The 24,903-nt window shown below is 36.5% G+C and overlaps 3 protein-coding genes and 1 pseudogene across 3 annotated transcripts; 1 reads left to right on the top strand and 3 right to left on the bottom strand.

The window, feature by feature from the left end:
* Positions 1–49: 49 nt before the first annotated feature.
* Positions 50–5,746, bottom strand: LOC107718965 (uncharacterized). Its single transcript, XM_016526222.1, has 3 exons — positions 5,683–5,746; positions 1,241–1,308; positions 50–1,063 (listed from the first exon to the last, which is right to left on the bottom strand). The coding sequence occupies exon 3, from the start codon at positions 1,053–1,055 to the stop codon at positions 228–230; it is 828 nt and encodes a 275-aa protein (XP_016381708.1). The 5' UTR covers positions 1,056–1,063; positions 1,241–1,308; positions 5,683–5,746; the 3' UTR covers positions 50–227.
* LOC107718995 (uncharacterized) lies at positions 3,238–7,945 on the bottom strand (annotated as a pseudogene).
* A 4,918-nt stretch (positions 7,946–12,863) lies between these two features.
* On the bottom strand, positions 12,864–16,426 carry gig2d (grass carp reovirus (GCRV)-induced gene 2d). Its single transcript, XM_016526275.1, has 4 exons — positions 16,419–16,426; positions 15,857–16,304; positions 14,525–14,538; positions 12,864–13,315 (listed from the first exon to the last, which is right to left on the bottom strand). The coding sequence occupies exons 2-4, from the start codon at positions 16,294–16,296 to the stop codon at positions 12,864–12,866; spliced, it is 906 nt and encodes a 301-aa protein (XP_016381761.1). The 5' UTR covers positions 16,297–16,304; positions 16,419–16,426.
* Positions 16,427–19,044: 2,618 nt separating this feature from the next.
* On the top strand, positions 19,045–24,636 carry bud13 (BUD13 homolog). The gene is made up of 11 exons (XM_016526221.1): positions 19,045–19,233; positions 19,455–19,545; positions 19,771–19,852; positions 21,504–21,552; positions 21,642–21,913; positions 21,990–22,279; positions 23,171–23,279; positions 23,376–23,514; positions 23,748–23,938; positions 24,142–24,223; positions 24,324–24,636. Exons 1-11 carry the CDS (start codon positions 19,091–19,093, stop codon positions 24,415–24,417), a joined length of 1,542 nt encoding a protein of 513 aa, XP_016381707.1. The 5' UTR covers positions 19,045–19,090; the 3' UTR covers positions 24,418–24,636.
* Positions 24,637–24,903: the final 267 nt, after the last annotated feature.

The raw sequence follows: 24,903 nt of genomic DNA, 5'->3' as shown, positions 1-24,903 counted from the left end.
GAACAAAGAGTGAACAAGTAAAAAAGGTATGTATATGACTCAAAATTGCAAGGCAACTAAAAATGTGTACAGTATAGGCCTATTTTTTAATGATTTTAACTTCAGCCTCAGAAATGCTTGTAAGACATAGTCAGCACAGTATAATGATCATTCTCAATAAAACATTATATTTCCTTATAAAACATATATTAGGGTTTTCATTGCTCATAACAAACAGCACATACTCCTTAATTTGGACGAATTACATCAATGACAGTGATTCGTTTTGGATCCCAAACACAGTCTTTCTCAAGACCACTTGACACCATGCCGCAGTTTGGGGTGATCCAGGCAGTGTCATAACCTTGATCATGCCAGATTGTTTGCATTAGGTGACCTTGATAATCAATCTTGATCACTTTCCCAACATTAACCTTCACTCTCAGAACACTTCTCTGCTGTTCAGGAACATGCTCAGGGACATTAAAGGCCTTTTGTACATCTCGGCTGAGGTAGACTCCACCCCCAAGAATGCCACTAGACTCACAAAAGCCATAAGCTTTAATTTTTTCTGCTTCTTCTTTAGATGTACCATAAAACATTGTGTAGTCTTTACCTTCAACTGGATTTTCCCTGCTTTGAAGGCTTGGTGGAATTACATCAATAATAGTGATTCGATTCGGATCCCAAACACAGTCTTCTTCAAGGCCGCTGGTCACCATGCCACAGTTTGGAGGGCACCAGGCAGTGTCGTACCCTTTACCATGCCAGGATTTCTGCAGTGGATGATGTTGATAGTCAATCTTCTTCACTCTCCCAACATTGACCTTCACTCTGATAACAACTCTCTCACATGGCTTTTCAATTGGGTATCTGCTGGCCTTGTTAAGATCTCGGCTGAGGTAGACGCCACGTCCCAGCATGCCACCTGCAGATGGCTGAAAGCCAGAGATTTTGATCTGTTGTGCTGCTCTTTCAGTGGTGCCGTGATACATTCGGTATACATTACCATCCACAGGCTCTGTAGCGCTTTGAAGACACGGCACACCTGGATACAAGTCACTCTCTGCCCACATGTTTAAACCTAAAGACAAAAAATAACAAATCTACAAACAGTTTTCATGTTCAAGTTTGGTTATAGAGCAGCAGAAATAGGGAGGGAAGTCAGTGCAAAGGAATACTGTATATTTGGTAGTCTGTACATTTGGTAGAATATGAACATTTGTTTAAATAATCACAAATAGTCATATATGTTACTTACTTCTGCGATGACAAATTCAGTCTGATTCAGTCTAATCTTGGACACACCTTTAACCAATGAGCTGAAGCCTATGACACAGCAGTAAAGGTTTTATGAGGCCATAAAGAAAAATTGCAATCACCTGAAGCAGCAAGAGTGAGTAAAGTGTACTGTAGTTTTTGTTGTTTCTCTGATTACATATTTACACTTAATTTGACACAGCAATTTTATTCTATGTAAGCACTAACATTTATGTGTCGTATGAGTAAATTAAAATATATCGAAAGTTCTTGTATTGGAGGCACAACTTAAAATAAGTTTCATTTCTCTGCCAGCCCACAGCATTCCTGTAAAGAGTGTGTCAGCTTTATCAGATGCACTTAAGTGGGAGTTCAAAGGTTTTTAGATGTGCCGGTTATCATTAAGTTCCTAATTATAAAGTATGAACCCATGTCATTGATTATAAAATGACTAAAGAAGGGACAAAACAGACGGTGTTTTATTGAAATAATTGATACAATAAATATGTACATATAACTTTTTGTACATAAAAGTTACAATAAATAATATATTTTATATTCATGCAAAAGTAACAAATCAGAAAAGTTCAGAGAACTATCCCTTCAAGTAAAACAGGAGACTTCAGCTTTCGACGAACTCTAGATGGCATGCTGGGATGTGGCATCTACCTCAGCTGGGATCTCAACAAGGCCAGCAGATACCCTAATCACTTGTATAAGCATGAAAGGGTTGTTACTAGAGTGCAGGTCAATGTTGTGAAGGTCAGTGTAGGAAAAGTTTAAAAAATCAACTACCAAGGTCATCCAATGCAGAAAACCTGGCATGATCACATGTACAATACTTCCTGGTGCCTTCCAAACTGTGAAATGGTGTCAAGTGGCCTTGAGGAAGACTGTGTTTTGGATCCACGTTGGATTTAGATCATTGATATAATTTATGGCAAATGTGCAGTGTGGTTATTATTATTAAAAAAATTGTGGATGCACTGGTTTTTTATTATTTTTAAGAATAAAGGATTTCATGGCAAATTCATCTCTGCATTAATAAATGCAACTCCTTATTTATTTATAAGTTATATATATGTATATATATATATATGTAGCGTCTGCATAGAATCACGCATGATCTTTGGGTTTTATGGTTTAAGAAGACCCTTTTAGCTTTTGACATTTGCATATAAATTACAGTCCTGGTCCCAGACGTCACACTTATATGGGTACTAAATGTCAAATGGTTCCCCCCCACTCTCAAAGAGATGCTAAACAGTTTCACCACTCGCACCTTCATGTGGGGTTTCAAACACATTCCAAAGAGACGTAAATGACCCCCGGGGCCAGGCACAACAGGCCAGGCCGGCTGACCAAGCAAACTAACACACACACACAAACACACACACACATAAAGACCGTTACTCTATTATACTCTACAAATATATCTGATTGATAAATGATTATTTTGTCTGCTCGGTGGACGGACAGATCAAGTAATGGTAATATTGATTCTGCTACAGTTAATTCAAAGATCTAATCTAAATATTTATTATGAATCATAACCAGTTATAATTCGTCATAAATATTTCCCCTTTTGAGCTTGAAATTACTACATATATATATATATATATAATGAATATAATATAATCAAATTAATCGTTTAGTGCGATTTGCGAACCGATTTATCAGGTTCATTGAAAATAATCAGTTTGTTCATGAATCGGACACCGCTTTTGGGTCTCAGAGCACATGATGATTTCTTCATTTCAAAATAAAGAGTTACAGAATAAATCTCTCGTTTTTGCTGGTTTATTCCAAGTACACTTCAACTTTTAATAGTAACCAAGTAAACTTCATTGTATAATGCACAAATTTGAATGTACAAATATGTGTTTTGATCCTGAATGCACACTTATTCAACACACTATTGCGTACTGGGATAAAACACTGAAACCATAAAAAATGTATGTTTCAAAGAGTTTTACTGGTTTAACCTGTTCAACATCTTCAGAGGATTCTACAAGCACTTTGCTCCTCCTTCACTGGATAAATTAAATCAATGACTGTGATACGTTTTGGATCCCAAACACAATCTTCTTCAAGACCACTTGGCACCATGCCACATTTTGGAGGACACCATGCAGTGTCGTACCCCTGATCATGCCAGGTTTTCTGCATTGGATGAAGTTGAGGTCAATCTTCTTCACTCTCCCAACATTGACCTTTGCTCTCAGAACCAATCTCTGGTTCTCAGGTAGATCCAGACCAGAGGATATCTGGAAGCCTTCTCTAGATCTCGGCTGAGGTAGACACCACGTCCAAACATGCGTTTTCAGGAGACTGCTTGAAGCCAGAGACTTTGACTTTTTCAGCATTCTCCCTGGATGTGCCATGATACATTATGTAGATATTACCGTCCTCTGGTTCTAGCGTTAATTTCGTTAACGAACTAGACGATGACTGTTAGAAAACACTCTCTGTCTTGAGAATGTTCCAAATATGCCTCACCCCTCCTTTCTTTCCCTCTCCCTCTCACTCTCCCTCCTCTATCTGTTCTCTCTCTCTTGTATGGTGTTTTAATGTCTCTTACTCACATTCGAGCTATGCATGCGCAAATGTATACATTAGCTTTTCTTATTCAAATGTCTAAATAAGGACATGATAGCTAGGAATGAGGTTTGTGATGAAACCATGAAGATAGTTTAGCATCCTTCGCAAAAGTCTATTCCTAATATGTCCATGTTTTTCTCTTCATATGGCCATTTTATATAAACACATGTTCTTGGCCAAAGATCCTATATGTATGTCATCTATATCCTCATTGGTTAAAGGGTTGAAACTCCCCTCGACATATGCCTATATAATATCTTTGTATCTATGAATAAAGTTGAAGTATTGAGAATACCATTGAATGTGTGTTTTCTTGCTTCCCGGCCGTATACACTTTAAGGAACTGAGAACTTCAAGGCGGCAAAGAGATATCGAGGGACCAATTGTTAATTTCTAACAATGACGAAAACTGTTCGTTGACGAGCTTTTTTCCCCATGACTAAGACGAGACGATAACAACGTCAATAAACGATAACTATGACTATAACATGCAATTTAGTTGACGAAATAAGACGAGACTAAAATGTATTCAAAAAATAACAACTTTACCAAAAACCTCTTTTTATTTTCGTCAAAAAAGGAGACAAATGTTATTGTATACTGCTCTACAATACATGCATCTGGAGCTTTCATGTGTGCGGTTGCCAGATATCAAGAGTTCAAAATCAGAACTTCGCTGTTACATGGATACATTTTCTGCCCGGTGTTTTGCTTATTTTAAGCAAACTGGCAACCATGCGCACGCGCTCACTCCTCATTGCTGAAGCGCCGCCGACGATGATATGAAAACACCGACAAACAAGCTGGAGTTTAGCGATCTAATTGAAAGCATCATTCAGTCGGTCTGTGCTCTGTCATGAGATCTCGACTGTATTGTTTGCTATTGTGGTCGCTGAATAAATGCACTTACTCACCCGCTGTTTGGAATAAGTGGAATTACTAGGAATTTCACTGTTATAATATTTTCGCTTGTTTTAGCTGTTTTCATAATAGACAGAGTGATTGCAGTCTTTGGTATTAATTTATATAATAAAAAGCCTATAATAAATCAGTGGCGTACAGCTAGATGAGGTCAAATAAACCATGTATGCGTCCACATTCTATTGATTTTACTGTGCTTACTGGTGAAAGTGCAATGTCTGAAATGCAAAAGTAAATTTCTCAAATGACAACAATCATTACGATTATAATTTTGAGAAAATATAATTTTTTAGCAATTTAACCATTATACAGAACGACGAAAATGTGACTAAGATTTCATTGACTAAAACCTGACTGAACTAAACAAAAACAGAACAAGGTTGTCTAAATATGATAATTAAATGTACCTTTGAGTAAGACTAAGACTAAATTAAAAATGGCTGCCAAAATGAATACTGCTGTACTGTATGGTTAATTAATAATAATCTTATTGCTAAAATGTCAAGTTTTCATTGACTAAAACTAGATTAAAATACTTCAGGTTTTCTTGAACTAAAACTAGACTAAAATGTTGAGAATTGTAGTCGACTAAAACTTGACTAAAACTAAATAGGATAAGGTTGACTAAATATGATAAAAACTAACAACCTTGGACATTTTAACACGGGACTAAGACTAAGACTAAAATTGAAAATAGCTGACAAAATTAACACTATGGTTCTCTGTAACTCTCAAGGCATGGTGGAGCAATTGGACCCAAGTCGTCTTCAGCCCACATGTTTGCACCTGGACCACAAATAATCTTGGTTTGCATAAGATATTAGTGGAAACTAGTTACCATGTGTAAGTGAACAAAAATAGGAGGGAAAAAGACTAAATAGGCCTACTTGTACTCAACACAAACAAACAGTGGTGACTTACCTCTGATGTTGATTCTAACACTGAGCGCAGATTTTCTGAAAGCAGATTTATGAACAGGAAGCTTATTCAGGGTGTGCCCAGTGCCCCAACGGAAATTTACTCGAGCAAAAGAAGAAACTTTCAGTTTCTCTTTACCTTGATAAACTGTTATATGAATGATTACATTTAGACAAACAAGTCTCCTCCAGTTTACTCAATAAAAACAAAACAAAAAAACAAATCAAATGTATCTTAAGTTTCATTTTAATTTTTACTTTACAGCTCTGTTTTCTTGTAAATTCTCCACCCAACTGGAAGCTAACTGTGACTTTGAGTCTGAAAGGGTTATGGTAATGAACAATCATCACAGAATATGGCTAAAAAGATAAAATTAACATATGCAGTATAGGTGACTGCGTGATGCTGACCAGTCAATCAAGGCAAATACCAGTCACTGTTTTAAAGTCTATTTTCATCTTCAAGCACACAGAGGAGGGTGTTTTTAAATATAGATGTAATGAGAAATTAATACAGGGCAGATTGGGAAGGATCAGTTCCCTGTGTCACAATAGGAATCATTTTTAGACGGCTTATTTTGACTTGAATTTTTCTAGGAATGAAAAGTTAGATTTGAAAAAGAGGAAGAGGAGAGGATCTTTAAATGAGTACAATACATGTCTGTTTTTAATAATTGTCTCTAAGACACCATTCCTTTCACTTATGCTGTTGTTTTTGTTTTAAAAGACAGAAAAGCAAACTCATTTTATTCAAGTATTTGTTAAAGGAGGTCCTGTCATGACCGCTCCAGCAATATTCCATCACTATTCTATCAGCACAATTCTCCAGTAGCCCCTCACTGCAGAACACAAGATCCAGGGGGCGTGGTTGGATCCACATCTATGGGGTGGAGCTCTGGGAGATGGGGAGGTTTAGGGATCAGGGGGTGGAGACGGGTAGGTTTTGTAAGGTGGGAGGAGTTGGATCTGGATCCAGCCACGCCCCCTGGATCTTGTGTTCATCTCCAATTCTCCAGTTAGTCAAGTAATCCATGTTACAAAAAAAGGAACCAGGTAGTAGAAACGTAAAAATTATTAACTTAGGTTTCTAATACATATTTATATATGTTACAGTCTAGCAAGTTTTTGGATATCCATTTAGCATTTTATTTTGTATTTAAAGTATCAAATATATATATAAAAAACATAACACAAAGGTATATGCATGAAGTATGTTAAGTTTATTTGTAGCTAGCTTTAAGTTCAGGGTATACAATTAAATCACCGTTTCAAAGCATGTATGCTAATTTGTATTCAACAGCTGGAAACATTTTCAGAAAACATTTCAGAAGAACTAATTTCTTAAGCATACTTCATTACAGCATTGCTAGAGCATACTTCATTAACTCTCATTGCTTTGGGTGTATTTCACCAATGACAGTGATTCAATTCGGATCCCAGACACAGTCTTCTTCAAGACCATTTGGCACCATGCCACAGTTTGGAGGACACCTGGCAGTGTTGTACCCATGATTATGCCAGGTTTTCTGCATTGGATGACCTTGATAGTCAATCTTCTTCACTCTCCCAATATTGACCTTCACTCTCAGAACCACTCTCTGGTTCACAGGTAGATCCAGAGGGTATCTGGAGGCCTTCTGTAGATCTCGGCTGAGGTAGACACCAGGTCCAAACATGCCATCAGAAGATAGACAAAAACCTCTCGTTTAATATTTTCAGCAGCTCCCCTGGATGTGCCATGATACATTCTGTAGACTTGACCATTGGCTGGCTCTTTGTAACTCTCAAGACATGGCAGAGCTTCTGGACCCAAGTCGTCTTCAGCCCACATGTTTGGAAGAATTACATCAATGACAGTGATTCGTCTTGGATCCCAAACACAATCTTCTTCAAGACCACTTGGCACCATGCCACAGTTTGGAGGGCACCAGGTAGTGTCGTACCGCTGATCGTGCCAGGTTTTCTGCATTGGATGACCTTGATAGTCAATCTTCTTCACTCTCCCAACATTGACCTTTACTCTCACAATCACTCTCTGATACTCAGGTAGATTTAGAGGGTATCTGGAGGCCTTCTGTATCTCGGCTGAGGTAGACACCAGGCCCAAACATGCCATCAGAAGACTGACGAAAACCCTCCCATTTAATTCTTGCAGCAGCCTCCCTGGGTGTGCCATGATACATTATATAGATGTTACTGTCTGCTGGTTCTCTGTAACCCTCAAGGCATGGTGGAGCACCTGGACCCAAGTCATCTTCAGCCCACATATTTGCACCTGGACAAATCAAATCGAAATATTAATAGAAATTAATAGAAAAACATTACAATTAGAAACTCAGAAGTTTACTAGCAAACTGACAAATGGAATTAAGAAATACAGTAGTTTATATTTATAGTATAAAATAATATCACTATGGAATTTTTTAGGATCAATCAATATAATGACCAATAAAGCACAATATGCTTTTCCACAAAGACAAAGTGGTGCCTTACCTCTGATGTCGCTTCTAAAGCTGATTGCTTCCTTCTGAAAGCAGGTTTATAAATGTCACATCTTTCAGGGTGTGTCCATGACTAAAGGTGTTCCATTGAGTTTCAATTTCTCTTCATCTATTATTGATTGCGAGAACAATCTATGCTCAGAATTTGTAAAGCATAGAGCTGTAAGGTTTATTGATTATTTGATTTTAAGTTTATGAAATTAAAAGACTATACAATTATAAAACTGATTAGAAGACTTTTTGGTAAAACCGTTTTGTCTTTTTGTTTATTCCAACATCCAATAGCAGAGGAGACTCTAATACAACATATTGATACATATACAGTAAACAGGGTATGATGAAAACTTTCATAAAGTCAAGAAGGAACTGCACTGATTTCAGTTTTGCATTAACTTTATAAAATATGTGAACTTCCAAGTTATATGATATGAATATTTCCAATTAATTCACAATGCAATAGTGCAATGAAAATAAGAACTACAGTATACACCCTTTTCCTTTAAATCCAAGTTTCAGTGTCATTTAAGTTTTGTTTCTGATTTAGAGGACTGTTTCCCTGGAAATTCATAACTCAATCAGTAACATTTACACAGCTGTGACAGAACATGTTTGAACATGGCAGGATAAAGAACAATAAATACAACTAACCTGATAAGATTCAAACAGATAAGATCAATGAAATTGATCACATGATGACATGAAATTATTTATTTTTATTTACAGTAAAAGCATACAAGAATGCATAAATAAATAACTAAATAAATAAACAAACAAACAGTGATCAATATCAATAGAAACTTGCTCTAGACCAGCAAATACAATATATTTTATAGGGTATTTTCAAATTTAAGCACACAATGTAAAGCGACAGGGAGATTGGTTTAACATAATTATCCTCCAATGCCACCATTGAATAACACTGTTTACTAACATTGAAGAACTTTCTCAGTTTTCGCTCTTCCATCTACTTTGCATTTTGTAAAAAGCCTATTTGCATGTTGGAATATACATGAGGTATATGCAAAAGGATGGATGCATGATGTCAAGTGGTATATGGATGAAGTCAAAGAGTCTTTTTAGGCATCAAAATGTCATAGTACCATAAAATGACAAAGTAATGAATTAAGGAAGGAATTAAAAGCCTAGCTTGTTAATGTGTTCGGTCCATGCTCATTGAAATGAAGAAAGGAAAATAGTTTGACTCACTTTCCAAGCCTTCTCACCAATTAAAATTAGCAGGAATTTTCAAATTTCAAATACATGAATACAGTAGTACAATAAAGGGGCTATATTATAATAGAATAAAAGTTAAGACTGTTCTGGCAGCCTATTCCAGAAGACATCCCTTGTTTAGGCCAGGTTTATGTATACAGAGTTATCCCAAAACTTTTCCTAATAAACTAATAAAAGGTGGATGGTATAACAAACAAATTCTTCTTCAGCTTTCATTTTTTTAATGTCCATATTGTCGCGGGGTGAATGAGAACACAGACTCGGAACTGATAGAAAGAGCCCCGGAGGGTGATTTATTGCCCACACACTGATCACACGTGCTCGGAGGAATGGTGCTCGGTGCCCGTCTCAACGTGGTGCTCGTGGGGTGAAGTGCTGTGGTGCAGACCCCTCTCCTGGGGTGCCGTCGGAGTCTGTGAATAAGGAGAAACAAGCATTAATGTCGCCTGGAGCTCCGGTGTGCCTTCCCGCTGGTGTCTCTGCTCCTGGCTTTTATGGCCAGCGGGAACGAGCTCCAGGTGCGCCACTCATCACGCACAGGTGTTGTGCTTCTGTGATCAGTGTGGCAGCGGCGTTTCCAGGGCGACGCTGATCTGGAACCGGGATACTCGCCACAATATTTACAATCTGTGTATCTTTTCATGTGTAACATAACACAATAGAAATATGTCTTTAAAGTACCTTAATCATATTCACATTATAATGTGAATATCAAAAAGAAGTTCAAGTTTATTTTGTTAAGTATACTTTATGTAGTAAGTATACAAATATCAGTGTACTAGTAGTATACTTGTAAGTGTACTAGTTCAATACTCCTTGGGACTAAATTGGCCCACTTTCTAGTACATAAAAGTATACTTTTAAGTATACTTTAAGTATAACAGTAGTAAACTTTTTAAGTATAACAGTTGTAAACTTTGAGTGCACAACTAGTTTACCTCAAAGTGTTTAGTTTGTACTGCAACTATACTGAAAGTGAACTTATAGGTATACTGATAGTTTACTAATTAAATACTTGTAGTAGCATTTTTAGTACACTTTGAAGTATAGTTTCAGTAAACTACTAGTTTAGTAGTTTTATACTGCAAGTATACTCGTAAGTTTTCTTTAAGTGAACTTTACATCATACTTTAAGTATACTGCTATGTCCCTATTTAGGTATTAATTTGTATACATTTTGTTATATGAATATCTGAACATACAAACATCAAAAGAAAGAACATGGTATCTGCTTGTAAACAAAAACATTTTATTCTAGCTCTATACATTCTTTTTTATAATGAATGCGTGTAAGTTTCATAAAAAATAACGAAATAAATAAACAACATTTTGAACAAAAAGCTGAAAAAAGATTATGAATTTTGGATTCAGAGTGATAATCAAAACGTAGATGGAGTCGATCAACTCCCCAAAGCTTGACAGTCATTACCTATTCATGGGTCGACATTTTATTCCATAATGTTACACAGTTTTGATGCTGTTTTATGTCTGATGATCGTGTTAGATTATTATGTGGAAGCATCTGTTGTTTTGGTTTCTTCTGCGCTTGTATTTTGGAAATTCTGTACAGAAGATGTGTAATAGCGCCTCCTACCTGAACATGGATTCCCGGAGCACAAGTATAGCTCAAATATATTTAGACTTTTCTAAGTATAAGTCAAGTACACTTAAATGTCATTTTATGTATATTTCTGAGAAGTATAAAGCACATTTCTGAGAAGTACATAAAAAATAGACTGAAAGTATACTTTCCTATTTTTAGTTTAAAAGAAGTATACTAATAGCACACTTGAATAAACTTCTTTTACGTAAGGGCTAGACCACAAATGGTCTTAGTATTCTATTAGTGAAAACATGGAATATAACCATGAGTAAGCAAACATACAAAAACAGAGGGAGATATGAAAAGGAAACAACTAATTAATTTATAAAGTATAGCCGTAATAAAAAAAGTCTTACAATTATAAGAAGATGTACAGACTTTATAAGAGTTTTAAGCTTTATAAACACGCATCAGTTGCCAGTTGCATAAACATAGCCACTATGGTCAGACTGTGTCTTAAGAACAAGTTTTTCAACAGTCTTGAAGAAAACTCTGATGTTGCTTTTAACACTGAACATAGACTACCTGGAAAAGATTTATGAAGAGCAAGCTTGTATAGGAAGTATTGACAACAAAAGATATTCTACTTTTTTTCTCTTTATCTTGACAAACTGCAATGAAAAGATTACAAAATATTACAAATTTATGGATTTTGTAAAGGATAGTGCTGTAAAGTCTGTGGGATCATTTGGTAAAAGCATGTTGCTTCTTTGCTTTCTCTAACCCCTAAAAGCAAAGAGACTAATACTATGATTCTCCAAGTCCATAAACAAAACATTTAAATGAAAAGTATCAATATTTCCCCCCAGTTTGTTTGTTTGTTTTAATCAAATGTATTTTGCCGTGTTGGAGTCTGAAATGTCACAGTGAGCAGAACAACACATGCATAAGCAGTTTTACAATAAAATGCAGTGATGAATACCAATCACTGTTTTAAAAGACTCCAGACTTCAGACCTAATTATCAGATATTTTTCAAGAGTTTTCATCTTTAAGCACGTAGCAGAGGGTCTTTTATGACGGATCACAAGTGAAAAAAATGCAAACAAAGAGAGAAGTGTAATGGGTCATCTGTATTTAAGTTCTGTTTTGAGTTGGACTGAATTTTGCACTGTTTCCTGTGATAGTTCATATTTCCTTTTCCGTTCATTCATTGCCTTGGTTTTTGATTTGCCCTCATGTTACATCAAAAATAATTTCAATCTCAGCCCATGCATCCCTGTAAATGCTTAGTCTGTCTACAGATAATCACACCTGCTAATGATAAAGATTTGTGAATAAGCCAATAAATACAAAGCTTCTGATCATTATGTAGCAGCTTTCCACTAAGCCGCTGGTATTGTTAATAGGAGTGAGAGGAGTATTTGACGAGTAAAAATGGAGTCCATGCAAAACAGATGTAAGATGCAAACAGTGTCTTTCTTTATTGTGCTCCAATGAATAAACATTGCTTCCAGTTAGCTTCCTGTGGTGTCATTGTCTAGTTCACAGAATACAAATATCAAGTCCATACCTCGTAGATATAGCATACTATTCAACTCAGTCCAACACATAATAAAAATAAGCATAATCAACATGATGAAGCATGATCCTGAACTGTCAAAAACTGTGTGCTTCCCTACTACCACTACACAACTGTTGTCTTATTAACCAATTACCCTAATATACCATGCCACCCAATGGACAAATATGAAATTGCATTAAAATGGTTCCTACATACTGTACAGTGTGACAGAGGATATGTGATCATAACAAGTTTAATACACAAAAACAGTGATGACAGACTATTTTTCTTTGAAGAATTAAAAACACTTTGGCTACATAGTCCTGTAATTTCTTCCTGTAAGTTCTATGTTAGTATTTCAATTAGAATCAGTAACAAAAAGAACAGACAGGGTAAAACAACCTCTAAAAATGGGTAGATCATTTCAATGACCTGAATCCGTTGTGGATCCCAAACACAGTCTTCTTCAAGGCCACTCGGCACCATGCCACATTTTGGAGGGCACCAGGCAGTGTCGTACCCGTGATCATGCCAGATATTCTGGAGTGGATGACCTTGTTTGTCAATCTTCTTCACTCTCCCAACATTGACCTCGACTTTCAGAACCACTCTCTGGTATGCTTGCAGATTTAGAGGATACCTACGGGCCTTCTCTAGATCTCGGCTGAGGTAAACACCACGTCCAAGCATGCCAGCAACAGACTGACGAAAACCCTCTTTTCTAATTTTCTTTGCAGCCTCCATGGATGTGCCATGGTACATTGTGTAGACTTGACCTGATACTGGATTTGTGTTGCCTTGGAGGAAAGTTGAATCATTTCCACCCCACATGATTTGCACCTGGACAAATCACAAATAGGCCTTTTGTCTGTATCTTTAAAATATGCATGTAAACAATAAACATAATACGAAGATTTATACTATCACAAGTTTAATAAAAACAAAATTACCAAAAAGAATTTGATATTTACATAATGTTATCTCTGCTTATAATCTGTCTTATATAGAGAAATTTCACTTACCAACCCTCAAATTCAAACAAGCTATTTACGTGATATTTGTTCTCGGGAAATGCCTACAGTATATCCTTTAAATTACACGGAACATCAACAAACTTTTAGCCCCTAGACCAGTTAAAACATTATAATATTGCCTTAAACAGTGTAGCCGAGGGCGTACATACGAATACGTCGAGCTGTCATTTGACCAGGCATATTTCAAATTATAGCACTTATTGAAAGTAAAAAATAAAGGATAAAGGGACTCTCTTTAAGCGCACGGGTTGCTCTCTCTCTTTTACTTTCACTTTCTTAGATAATCGCCATTGGCCCTCCACACTGTCAATCATCGTTTTAAAGAGACGTCACCACACCACCGCAGCCAATCAGTCCAAAACCAAGTAAAAAAAAATTTATTTGTTTGCTTTTTTTCATACTAGTTGCAGTATTCATTGGTGGTGTGCTTCTGAACTGAGATGGCAAATTGTTTTTCAGTCCAATATGAATTCATTGATTTTATAATTATTTATAATTTCTCCCCCACATTTTCCAGGTAAAGACAAAAGGAACAGAATTTGCCTTACTCTTTTGACAAGACAACACTAGCTATTGCACAAGCTATTTTCTTATTTATGTTCTTTATTTTTATTTATATATTAACATACGTTTTTACCCAAACAATTTTGCATTCATATTTCTTTTTACATTGCTTCAAAACTATTTTTCATTATTTTATTTCTCCATTGTTGTAAGAAATAGTCAGCAGAGCACACCGTAATGATCGAATTATCAATCAAACATTAGATTTTAGGATAAAATATATGTTAGGATTTCCATTGCTCATAACAAACCACATAGGCCTACTCTTTAATTTGGATACATCAATGACTGTAATTTGTTTCCAAACACATTCTTGCTCAAGACCTCTTGCCACCATGCCACTTTGTGGGGGATTCAGGCACCTTGATAATCAATCACTTATCCAACATTAACCTTCACTCTTAGAACATTTGGACAGACTTCTTGAATGTGCACAACTCATGTTCTCCAAAGATGTTTTATTTCTTGGCCAGCCCACATCATTCCTGTAAAGAGTAGGTCAACATTATCAGTCTTCAGATACTTGAAGGTTTGTAGGCATGCCAGTTACCATGAAGTTCCTGATTACAAAGTATAAACCATGGATGGTGAAATGACTCAAGTGTGGACATAACAGCTATAAGGCGATTTTATTTAAAGTCAAATCCAACAGAATGCAAACAAGTCTAATAAGACTAAGGCTAAAAAAGACTGCAGAGACTGACAAAACGATACAAATAAGCAGGCATAAATCTTAATCCAACCAGCCAAAAATAAATTGGGATGTGGGAACTTCCAAATAAAACCCTGGAAGGAAATGGCCCAAAGAACTATATCCGTGCTGGTAACTAATATCACTTCGATAGTCTTTCATTTCATAATGAGAAACACAGGAAGACATTTTAGATTTTAGTTTAGTAACATTATTATTTAAATTTCTTTTAACATTATGTAAATCATTCCAACATGAATATAAACATAATTATTTTTGTACATAAACAGAGCTAAAAAGGATTAAAGCGTGTTAAGATCTAAGTTAGCTGGAATGTGAAGATGTTTTATAACCTTGAGGAGAATCACACACAGAGACACAACTCTGTAAATATATGGGAGGTGAGACAGATCTGTGGCACAAAAAGTAACAAATCAGAGAAGTTGGCAGATGTGTGGAAATACCTTGTTTGAATGACACAAATATTTTAAGATGTTGTTTTGAGAGTTCTCCTCTGGCCTAAACACTTTCTTCTGATGGTAAAACAAGTCCTGGGACTTACTTGTGTTGTTTAAGAAAATTCCTAGACAAACCCAAATATAGTTCCTGATTCATCAAGAGGGCGGAATACATTATTTTATTTTATTTGTTTTATTACAAATACTGTGTATACAACATCTCTCAAATGTGTGTTAAGAGTAGACATGTGGCAGTCAGTGTCTCAAAATGAAGTGCTGAATTTGGCTATTGGTTATGGACCAAAGTTCTTTCATGCTTTGAATAAAATGCAGTTTATATTTTGCATTAGATTATTTTTTGGACCATTTGAACTGTCAACTAAATAATATTTCCCAGTAATTTCTTACAGTTTTGTAACAACCTTGATTTTAGTCTTGATTTTCAACACAAGCATGCAAAGAATATATATATATATATATAACTTCATCAATGCAGAGATTAAATCGACAAAAATGTTTATTCTTTAAAAACATGAAAAAGAACCAGCACATTTGTAATTTCATGCATTTTTTTAATAATAATAGCCACACAGCACTTTTGGGTAAATGATATCAATGATCTGAATCCGGCGTGGATCCCAAACACAGTCTTCTTCCAGGTCGCTTGGCACCATGCCGCAGTTTGGAGGGCACCAGGCAGTGTCGTACCCGTGGTCATGCCAGGTTTTCTGCATTGGATGACCTTGGTAGTCGATTTTTTTTACTCTTCCAACATTAACCTGCACTCTAATAACAACTCTTTCATGCTCAGGTAGATTAAGTGGGTATCTGCTGGCCTTGTTAAGATCTCTGCTGAGGTAGACGCCTTGTCCAAGCATGCCATTTGCAGATGGCCGAAAGCCACAGGCCATAATCTGCTGTGCAGTATATCGAGAAGTCCCATGATACATTAGGTATATTTTACCATTCACAGGTTCCGTGTAGCTTTGGAGACACGGCACACCTGGATACAAATCGTCCTCTGCCCACATGCTGAAATCTAGATAAAGCGAACAAAACTGTTCATCCGCTGTTGTATAAAGAGGTGCTGGTGAAGGTAAAGAGGTCTGTCGATAGCTTTTAGTGTAAAAGTTTAGAGAAATATGATGCTTACCTCTTGGATGACAAATTCAACACTGTGCAAACAGCTGCTTAAGGAGTGGGGAATCTCTTGAAGCCACTCCTTCGACAAGATGGAAACCCCCAAACCTTAAGTTTCGTTTCTTTCGGAAAAAACAGTCATATACAACCAGAAACAGCTTTTACAGATGACAGAGAGCAGCAGAATGTGTTCATTTCAAAATGAAAATCTTGATGAAGATTTCACAGTTTAGAGTTTATTTGTACCCTGCTTACCTCTTAGATGACAAATACAACACTGTGCAAACAGCTGCTTAAGGAGTGGGGAATCTCTTGAAGCCACTCCTTCGACAAGATGGAAACCCCCAAACCTTAAGTTTCGTTTCTTTCGGAAAATACAACCAGAAACAGCTTTTACAGATGACAGAGAGCAGCAGAATGTGTTCATTTCAAAACGAAAATCTTGATGAAGATTTCACAGTTTAGAGTTTATTTGTACCCCTCACTGTCATCGTCTTATTGACATCTTTAAAATCGCTTTGGCATTATTATAGTTGTACAGTTAACTATAATAGCTTCACAGTTGTAACGTTAACAGATTTTTTATTTATTTAACAGAGCATTAGCACAAGTTTGTAAATAAGTTTTGAAACACAGTAATAATCAGAGGTCAATGATAAAATAATCACCAGTTGATTAGTAAATGTAATTGAAATTAATATAATAATATTTTTGAGTATGAAAATATGAAACAGAAAGTACAAAGATATAAAAAGAAATGAGAGTAAGATTGTTTGTCTTTTCAATGAGATGCCGTGCAGCTGCAGATCAGAGGAAGTGATTCAGTCCAAAAGACATTTCCTGGAAAATATCCTCTGCATGTGAAAATAGAGGCATACACATCTGTGAAAAAGCTGTGACCTTGCAGTTAAACAACTATTGGAAAGGTCGACAGAGTTTATTTCTTAGAGGAGACAGATATTCTTCACAACACACTTTAAACATGAATCATGAGCTGAACCTATATTCAGAGATGAACATATTGATGTTTGGAACTATTCAAACATCTCATTTTAACAACAAATACTAATGGTACCTAATTCAAATTATGTTGATCAAAAAGGTATTCATTGGTTGGATTTATTGGAAATAGTTACCACGTGTGTGACATAACAAGTTCTAAAGTTCTCTCTTTTCTGCTCATCACCAGTCAAATAATTACATTTATTAATATTTAGGTTAAATGTATTATTAACTATATATTTATCATTAACCTATAATTGTCTGCTGATTCGTAATGCACAAAGTTGACACAATTAATGCAGAGAGCTGAGAATGTCACTTGGCAAACTACAAAACAAAACATATTTTTGCAACAGGGCAAAAGAATACAACAATAACAAGCAAAAAGACAATAAACAAAATATTGTAAGAGGGTTATGATACATGAAATTCTGAAATGAACTAAAGCATATTATATGTGTTACACCATTGAATATACTGTTGAAACATCTTTGTTGAAAATAATAATAATTGCAAGTTTTAGTAGGTTAATAAAATCATTCTAAACGTAGGCCTATAGGGTCAATTCTCAAAGAGTCACGAAAAAATGGCTTATACAGAAGTTTGGGAATCCTTTTTTACAAAATTAGAAAAGTCAACCCAAAACACTTTTGCAAAACACAATTCCAAAATAAGTGAGTAATTGTTTCTTTAAAATGACAAAAGCAGCAATTGGGTGAAATACTTTCAATAAACTTTGTAAGCTTAACAGTTATGAATACTCTTCAGTAATTTTCTTGGGCAGAACATTTTTTTGTCGAAGAAGCCAGAGTTTTTTCTATTTTATCCACTTAATTTATTATTCCTAAATCGTATAGCCTACAGCAGTGGTGTCCAAACTCGGTCCTGGAGGGCCGGTATCCTGCAGAGTTTAAGCATTCTAGAAACTTCCAGGCAGGTGTGTTGAGGCAAGTTGGAGCTAAACTCTGCTGGGCACCGGCCCTCCAGGACCGAGTTTGGTGACCCCTGGTTAGTGATGGTGAAATGAAGCTTCGCGAAGCACCGCTTTCCCCTCAACTGTATGGTAAATTGGTTCAATAGTCGAAGCTTTTCAATACGCTGCACACTACTGATATCTTGTGGTTAAAGGTGGAAAAAGGTGCCTTTGCATCCCAACCATTTTTGGACTGTTTCATACAAACAAATCAATCTGTGCTACGAAAACCATATAAAGCAATAAAAAATAAAATGTCATTGTGCTACACAAATTATAAATGAGTCTTTGAATAAATATGTGAAAAAATAAGCATGGCCCATGTAGGCATATGATCAAAATAAATGAATTTTGTGGAATGTTCAATTGAAGTGTTTCTGTACAATCTGAACATGGACAAAACTACACATGTAAATTTTTATTCGTATTATGATTTATTCTTATCAAAGAAGTGAATGACACGTGGTTGTGTGCAAAAACGAAGCTTCGGACGTCACAGATCACTTGGTTGTGGCAAAATGAATCAAGCTCTGGTACAGTGCTTCACTGTGAGATGTTTCGTCTTTTTTGATCCAAGCTTCGAAGCCTCGGTGCCGAACGTCACATCACTACCTCTGGTATACAGGCAGGTAAAGAATTTCGAGTTCTATTTTGCGTTGTGCTTTTTGTCCCTTAGCAGCGTCCGTTCAGTGACGTAAAACATAAACAAGATGGCTACTTCCACGGACTTAAGCAAAATTGCTGCACTCTCTAAGGCAGATTACCTTAAACGGTATTTATCAAGTGAAGAAGCTGGCAAGAAGTCTAAAGAAAAGAAGCTTAAGAAGAAACGGCCGAAAGCCGCGGGGAGAGGGTAAATATAATCGGACACACGTAACAGAAATGCAGATTTTAGCTCGCTGTATCCAGAGCTACCACTGAACAAAATTACATTATGGCTGAGCCTCAACTAAGTTACTTACAGAGTTGCCTACATGCACAGCATTTTAGAAAGTAGAAAATGGCAACAAGGTTGCTTAAGTTTTAGCAAAGTGTACAAGGAGCTGAATTCCATCCATTTAACTCCAACTACAGGATGAAAATTGTGGATGACGACATTGATTGGCGGCAACTGGCAGCTCAGGATGAAGAAGAAAAAGAAGACGACGAAGATGAGGCGCCTGTGGTGTGTAAAAGCATGCTTACCTTTTTCAGATTTTAGTCTTAACTTACTACAAACAGCAATTTAAGTAGTGTAAATCCTACTGAGAATGCATACCAGGTGCTTTTGTCTGATCATTTAAATAAAAAAGTATTTTGGTACTACTTTGATTTTGGAAAATGGGTTTCATGCATGGTTATGCAGCAGTGTTGAATGTCTCCTCCTTTTGGAAATTCTCCATTTTTTTAGATTGCAGAGGTGATAGATGAACGCCCAGATGAGATCAAGCAGCTCGAGGCATTCGGAACCGGCAAGTGGAAAGTGATCGGCGGTAAGACCAAGACGTGTATACTTTCTGAGTTCTTGTATTTACTTGTGCTTGTATGTGTATGTTTGTGTACTTATGGTGTTTTTTTATCTGTAAATAATCAAAGTGCACCATCTGGTTTTAATGGGACAAAATGTATTATGAATTATAAAATTGTGCAAAATAGTGTTTTTTTACACACTACCGTTAAAAGGTTTGAGATTGATACGTTTTTATAATTTTTTTGTTTATTTATTTATTTAAAATTTTTGCAGACATATAGAATGTATTACATCAGTTCCATAATGAAACAGAATGTCTGATGAGAGAAAACAAGAAACAAAACAAATCAACACAACCACAACCCTCCCCAAAGGCCAGTGCACTGTAGATGGTACAACTGACGCTGGGGGAAGGCCAAACGGGACAGTCAGTGCGTTAGGGGCAATGGTGGTGTTAAGGGCCTGCAAAAGTGTTCTAAAAATGTCCGACCAGTAGTCCATTAGCATCGGGCAAGACCAGAACAGATTGTTTGCATCTGTTGCATGCATCACTTCTGATAGGAAATATTTTAGCCAGTTTAGCATTAATGAAGTGAGCTCTGTGAAGCACTTTACATTGTATTAGAGCATGTCTTGCACAGATAGATGAAGAATGAATTCCACTCGTCTCGTTGTCGATGCCCAAATCCTGCTCCCAGGTTTGTTTAAGAGAGTCAACTGGAGATGAATTAAGGGAGATTATTTTACCATAGATGGCGGATATCAGTCGTCTTTGACCAGAGTCAAGGGTGAGAATTAAATCAAGTTCTGATTCAGGGGGCCGATTGGGAAAATGGGGAAATAACTTTTGAATAAAGTTCCTCACTTGAAAAAAAAAACGAAAAAGATGGCTATTAGGAAGACTGAATTTAACTGATAAAGAAGAGAAAGAGGAGAAGATTTCTTTTTCATACAAGTCCTTCAAAGTAGAAAGGCCCTTACTTGCCCAAATATCGAAGACACGGTCTGAAAGGGACGGGGGAAAAAGTGAGTATTTGAAAATGGCATGTAAATCAAAGGTTTGTGCAAACCGAATTGTTTCCTAAATTGAAGCCAAGTCTTAATAGTGTTAATAACTACTGGATTGCTTGATGTTTTGTGTACCTCAAGAGGAAGCTGAGAACTTGTAATGTTTTTAAAAGAAGTCTCGCCAAGGGTGCATTTTTTTACAGGAATAGGCCTACAGTAGAAAATGAATATGGTGAAATATTATTACAATTTAAAATAACTTTTCTATTTTAATGTTTTAAAATGTAATTTATTCTTGTGATGGCAAAGCTGAAATTTCAGCATCATTACTCCAGTCTTTAATGTCACATAATCCTTCAGAAATCATTCTAATATGCTGATTTGGCGCTCAATAAATATTTCTTATTATTATGAATGTTAAAAAACGGTTGTACTGCTTAATTCTTTTTTTATTTATTTTTTTTGTAGAAACCATGATACAGGATGTTTTGATGAATAGAAAGAACAGCATTTATTTGAAATGGAAATGTTTTGTGACAGTGAAGACATTTATAATGTTTCATTTTGACAATTGAATGCATCCTTGCTGAAAAAAGTATGAACTTCTTGTTAAAAATAAACGGCAATTTACATGCATCTAATAAAATTTGTGTCTTATATTGTAGCAACAGACAGAGATCCCCAGGAAACCCAGGACTCTGCATCAGATAAAAGGTATAAAGAAACTGTCCTTCCTCTTTAGTTCTTATTCTTTTTAAAAATCATTACTGCATAGAGAGTGTAGTAAATGTTGCTTTGTTTAGCTCTGATCCTGACAGAGGTTATAGAGTTCGACATGACTCGCCGGAGACTTCTCCTGTGCGGCACGATTCCCCTGACCTCTCTCCTAAGAGGGCTCGACACGACTCACCGGATCTCTCACCCCAGAGAAGAGGCCGTCATGACTCACCAGATCTTTCACCTCAGAGACACCGAGCTGAAAACAAAAACAGACAGCATGATTCCTTATCACCTTCCCCTCCAAGAAAGAGCCACAAGAGCTCACCCTCCAAACCTCAAAGGCTGCATGATAAAGGTACAAAAATATATCCACAAATCAGAAACAGCATTTACACTGAGTTATGTAGCTCAAAAATTATTTGTTATTTCAGAGTCTCCGCACAGAAAAAAGACAAAAGCTGCCGCCTCAGATGACCTTTCGCTGCCTAGGAGACGAGTACAAACAGGCAAAGGCTCAGACTCCGATCAGTCCCCACCGCGCAGACGTCCTCGTGGAGGACGGGGCTCAGACTTGGATCTGTCTCCACCCAGAAAGAGAGGCCAGGGTGGAAGAGGTTCAGATTCAGATCTCTCTCCTCCCAGGAAGAGGCCACAGGGGGGACGTGGGTCGGATTCAGACCTGTCTCCACCACGGAGGACACGCTCTCCTGATGGACAGGCAGTAAGTTCAGGGTTCATGTTTGAGAATCCTTTATATCAGTCGTTCTCAACCAGGGGCTGGGGCCTTCTGGGGGCCCTAGAAAACTTTAAAGGTAGGGTTGGGTATCGATTGTTTTGTTTTTTTTCGATACCGGTGCCAAATCGATAGTTTTAAAACGGTTCCGGTGCCTAAACGGTGCCTGAACCAATACTTATTAAAAAATAAATAAAAATTCCCCAAAAATGATGGATTGGCCATTAGCACTATAAACAAATTATGTCTGTTTCATTTATACTGGACGCACGTGCGGTGCCGGTGATGCTTCTTACGTCCGTTTCGGAGAACCAGAGGACAAATATTTCAATCGATCGCTCCGGCATGGCACCGAAATCTGCGTTCTGATTCGGTTCTAGTACATACCGGTTACATAGGTACCGGTGCCATATTGGTACCGGGTTTCAGTACCCAACCCTATTTAAAGGAGGTGCAGGATGATTTAAAATGTATTAAATAAGTTCTGCATATAATAAATTAATCTAACTGAAATAAAAATGCTAAAAAAGTAACAAAAAAAATTTCATCTGCAATCATATTTCTTTTCATTTTTATCCATCAACAACATTTTTTATAGTATATACATATTTTTAATCTTCTGGAATCGCAGAATTAATTGTGGTTGATTTATTTAATATTATTTAATCGTCCAGTTTGTGTTATTAAAATAGTTTGAAAACAAGCAGTTTTGTCACAATTACAGCAGAAATACTGGAAAAAAGTTTAGCCTATATGGGGGGCCTTCAATTATTGTGTTGGACAGTGAGTTAAACAGATTAAGAAGCACAGCTTTAAATAATACTGATTGCACAGCAAGTAATGTATAATATTACTAATTTCAAAATATTTCATTTTCAGGCCCCTCGAATGCTGTCTGGTGGAGCTGCAGGGCTCGTCTCTGTTGACATTTTGAGGAAAGAACAGGAAGAAATTCGCAAAAAGGAAAAGCGCAACCAGCCTCTTGAAGGTCTTTTGAAAATCAATTGATAATGTGTATTCAAAAGTGTTGTTTTATTTCCTAACATTAATTACAAGAGCATTATTAATGTTTTTACTTTTTCAGAGGCATCAAGAAATGCAGAGACAACATTTCGAGACAAGTCGGGTAGGACACGCGACCTGAAGTCAGAGAGAGTTGAGCTTGGCAAGAAAGCAGAAGAAAAAGCAGAGAAGGATGAAAAATATGCACAATGGGGAAAAGGGTGAGGTCCATTTAATGGTGTTCAAATGCAGATATGTGACCCTGGACCACAAAACAACACATAAGGGTCAATTTTCCGACTGAATAAATAAGCTTTCCATTGATGTATGGTTTGTTAGGATAGGACGTATACCCCAGCGACTTAAGACTGGTTTTGTGGTCCAGGGTCACATATTTGTTATTTTCAGTCTGTGACTTATCACTAGCTTTGACATCTGTACTGTCCTCATTCAGGCTTGCTCAGGGTGAAATGCAGCAGCAGAACTTGACAGATGCCATGCGGGAGGCTCAGAAGCCACTAGCGAGACACATTGACGATGAAGACCTCGATCGGATGCTGAGGGAGCAAGAGAGGGATGGAGACCCAATGGCTGCCATGCTTCGCAAAAAGAAAGAAAAAAATGCTCAATTAAAAGGAATCAAAGGTAAATGTGTGGAATAATGCCCAAGTTTCCACATTTGATCCCTGTTGTTTGACTGTTACTTTTAATAATAATACGATTTTTACTTTTAGTTTGTGTTTATCATTTTTCTAATATATAGAATCAAACGTACAGAGATTGATCTTAAAACAAGCCCAGACCACAGTACTAATTGCTATAATTTGTGTTTTAATGTTTTTCTCCAGAAAAACCTCGTTACAAAGGTCCACCTCCACCTCCGAATCGTTTTAACATTATGCCAGGGTATCGCTGGGATGGAGTTGACCGGTAAGAGGTTTTGATGAATGATATCTGGTTTGAAATATCACAAGCACACTAATGCAAACCCCAGAAAATGGTTTAAATGACTTTTCATATGATCTTTTAGGTCCAATGGTTTTGAGCAGAAGCGGTACAGCAGGATAGCCGATAAGAAAGCTGTCCAAGAAATGGCATACAAGTGGAGCGTGGAAGACATGTAAATCCAGATGAGTGTATAGAGATTCATGATTTAAAAACTGAAATGACTGGCATTAGTACAGTTCCCACTGCACCTGCACACACTGCAAAGTGGAACTTCTTTGTGTGCCATCAAGAATCGGGGCGTTTCATCAAAAAGCAAGATGTTTGTGTGCAGTTATCGGTCCACTGTGTACAAGAAACATACTTTCCTTATTAAATGCTACTTTTTTAACAAATCTTTTTTGTCCTGATTTTCGTCAGTGCCATTTCAAAACCAATAATTTTATTTAACAACAAATTTAGAGATGGACTTGATGATAGCACACAATATTGTTTTATTTTGGAGAAAACTTTATTTCATAATGTGATTTTTTTTTTTTTTTTTCGCCCCACTTTCAATTGTTTTACTTATACATTTAGTTTAACAGAATTTAATTGAAATAGAATGTTTTGGAAACATTATAAATGCTTTTACTATCACTTCTGATGAATGTAATCCATTCTTG

The sequence above is a fragment of the Sinocyclocheilus rhinocerous genome, unplaced genomic scaffold (assembly GCF_001515625.1).
Source record: "Sinocyclocheilus rhinocerous isolate Xijiao unplaced genomic scaffold, SAMN03320098_v1.1 scaffold753, whole genome shotgun sequence".
Taxonomy (NCBI): domain Eukaryota; kingdom Metazoa; phylum Chordata; class Actinopteri; order Cypriniformes; family Cyprinidae; genus Sinocyclocheilus; species Sinocyclocheilus rhinocerous.
Note: the sequence above shows the minus strand (reverse complement) of the source record. Positions and strands in the feature narration are given on the sequence as shown.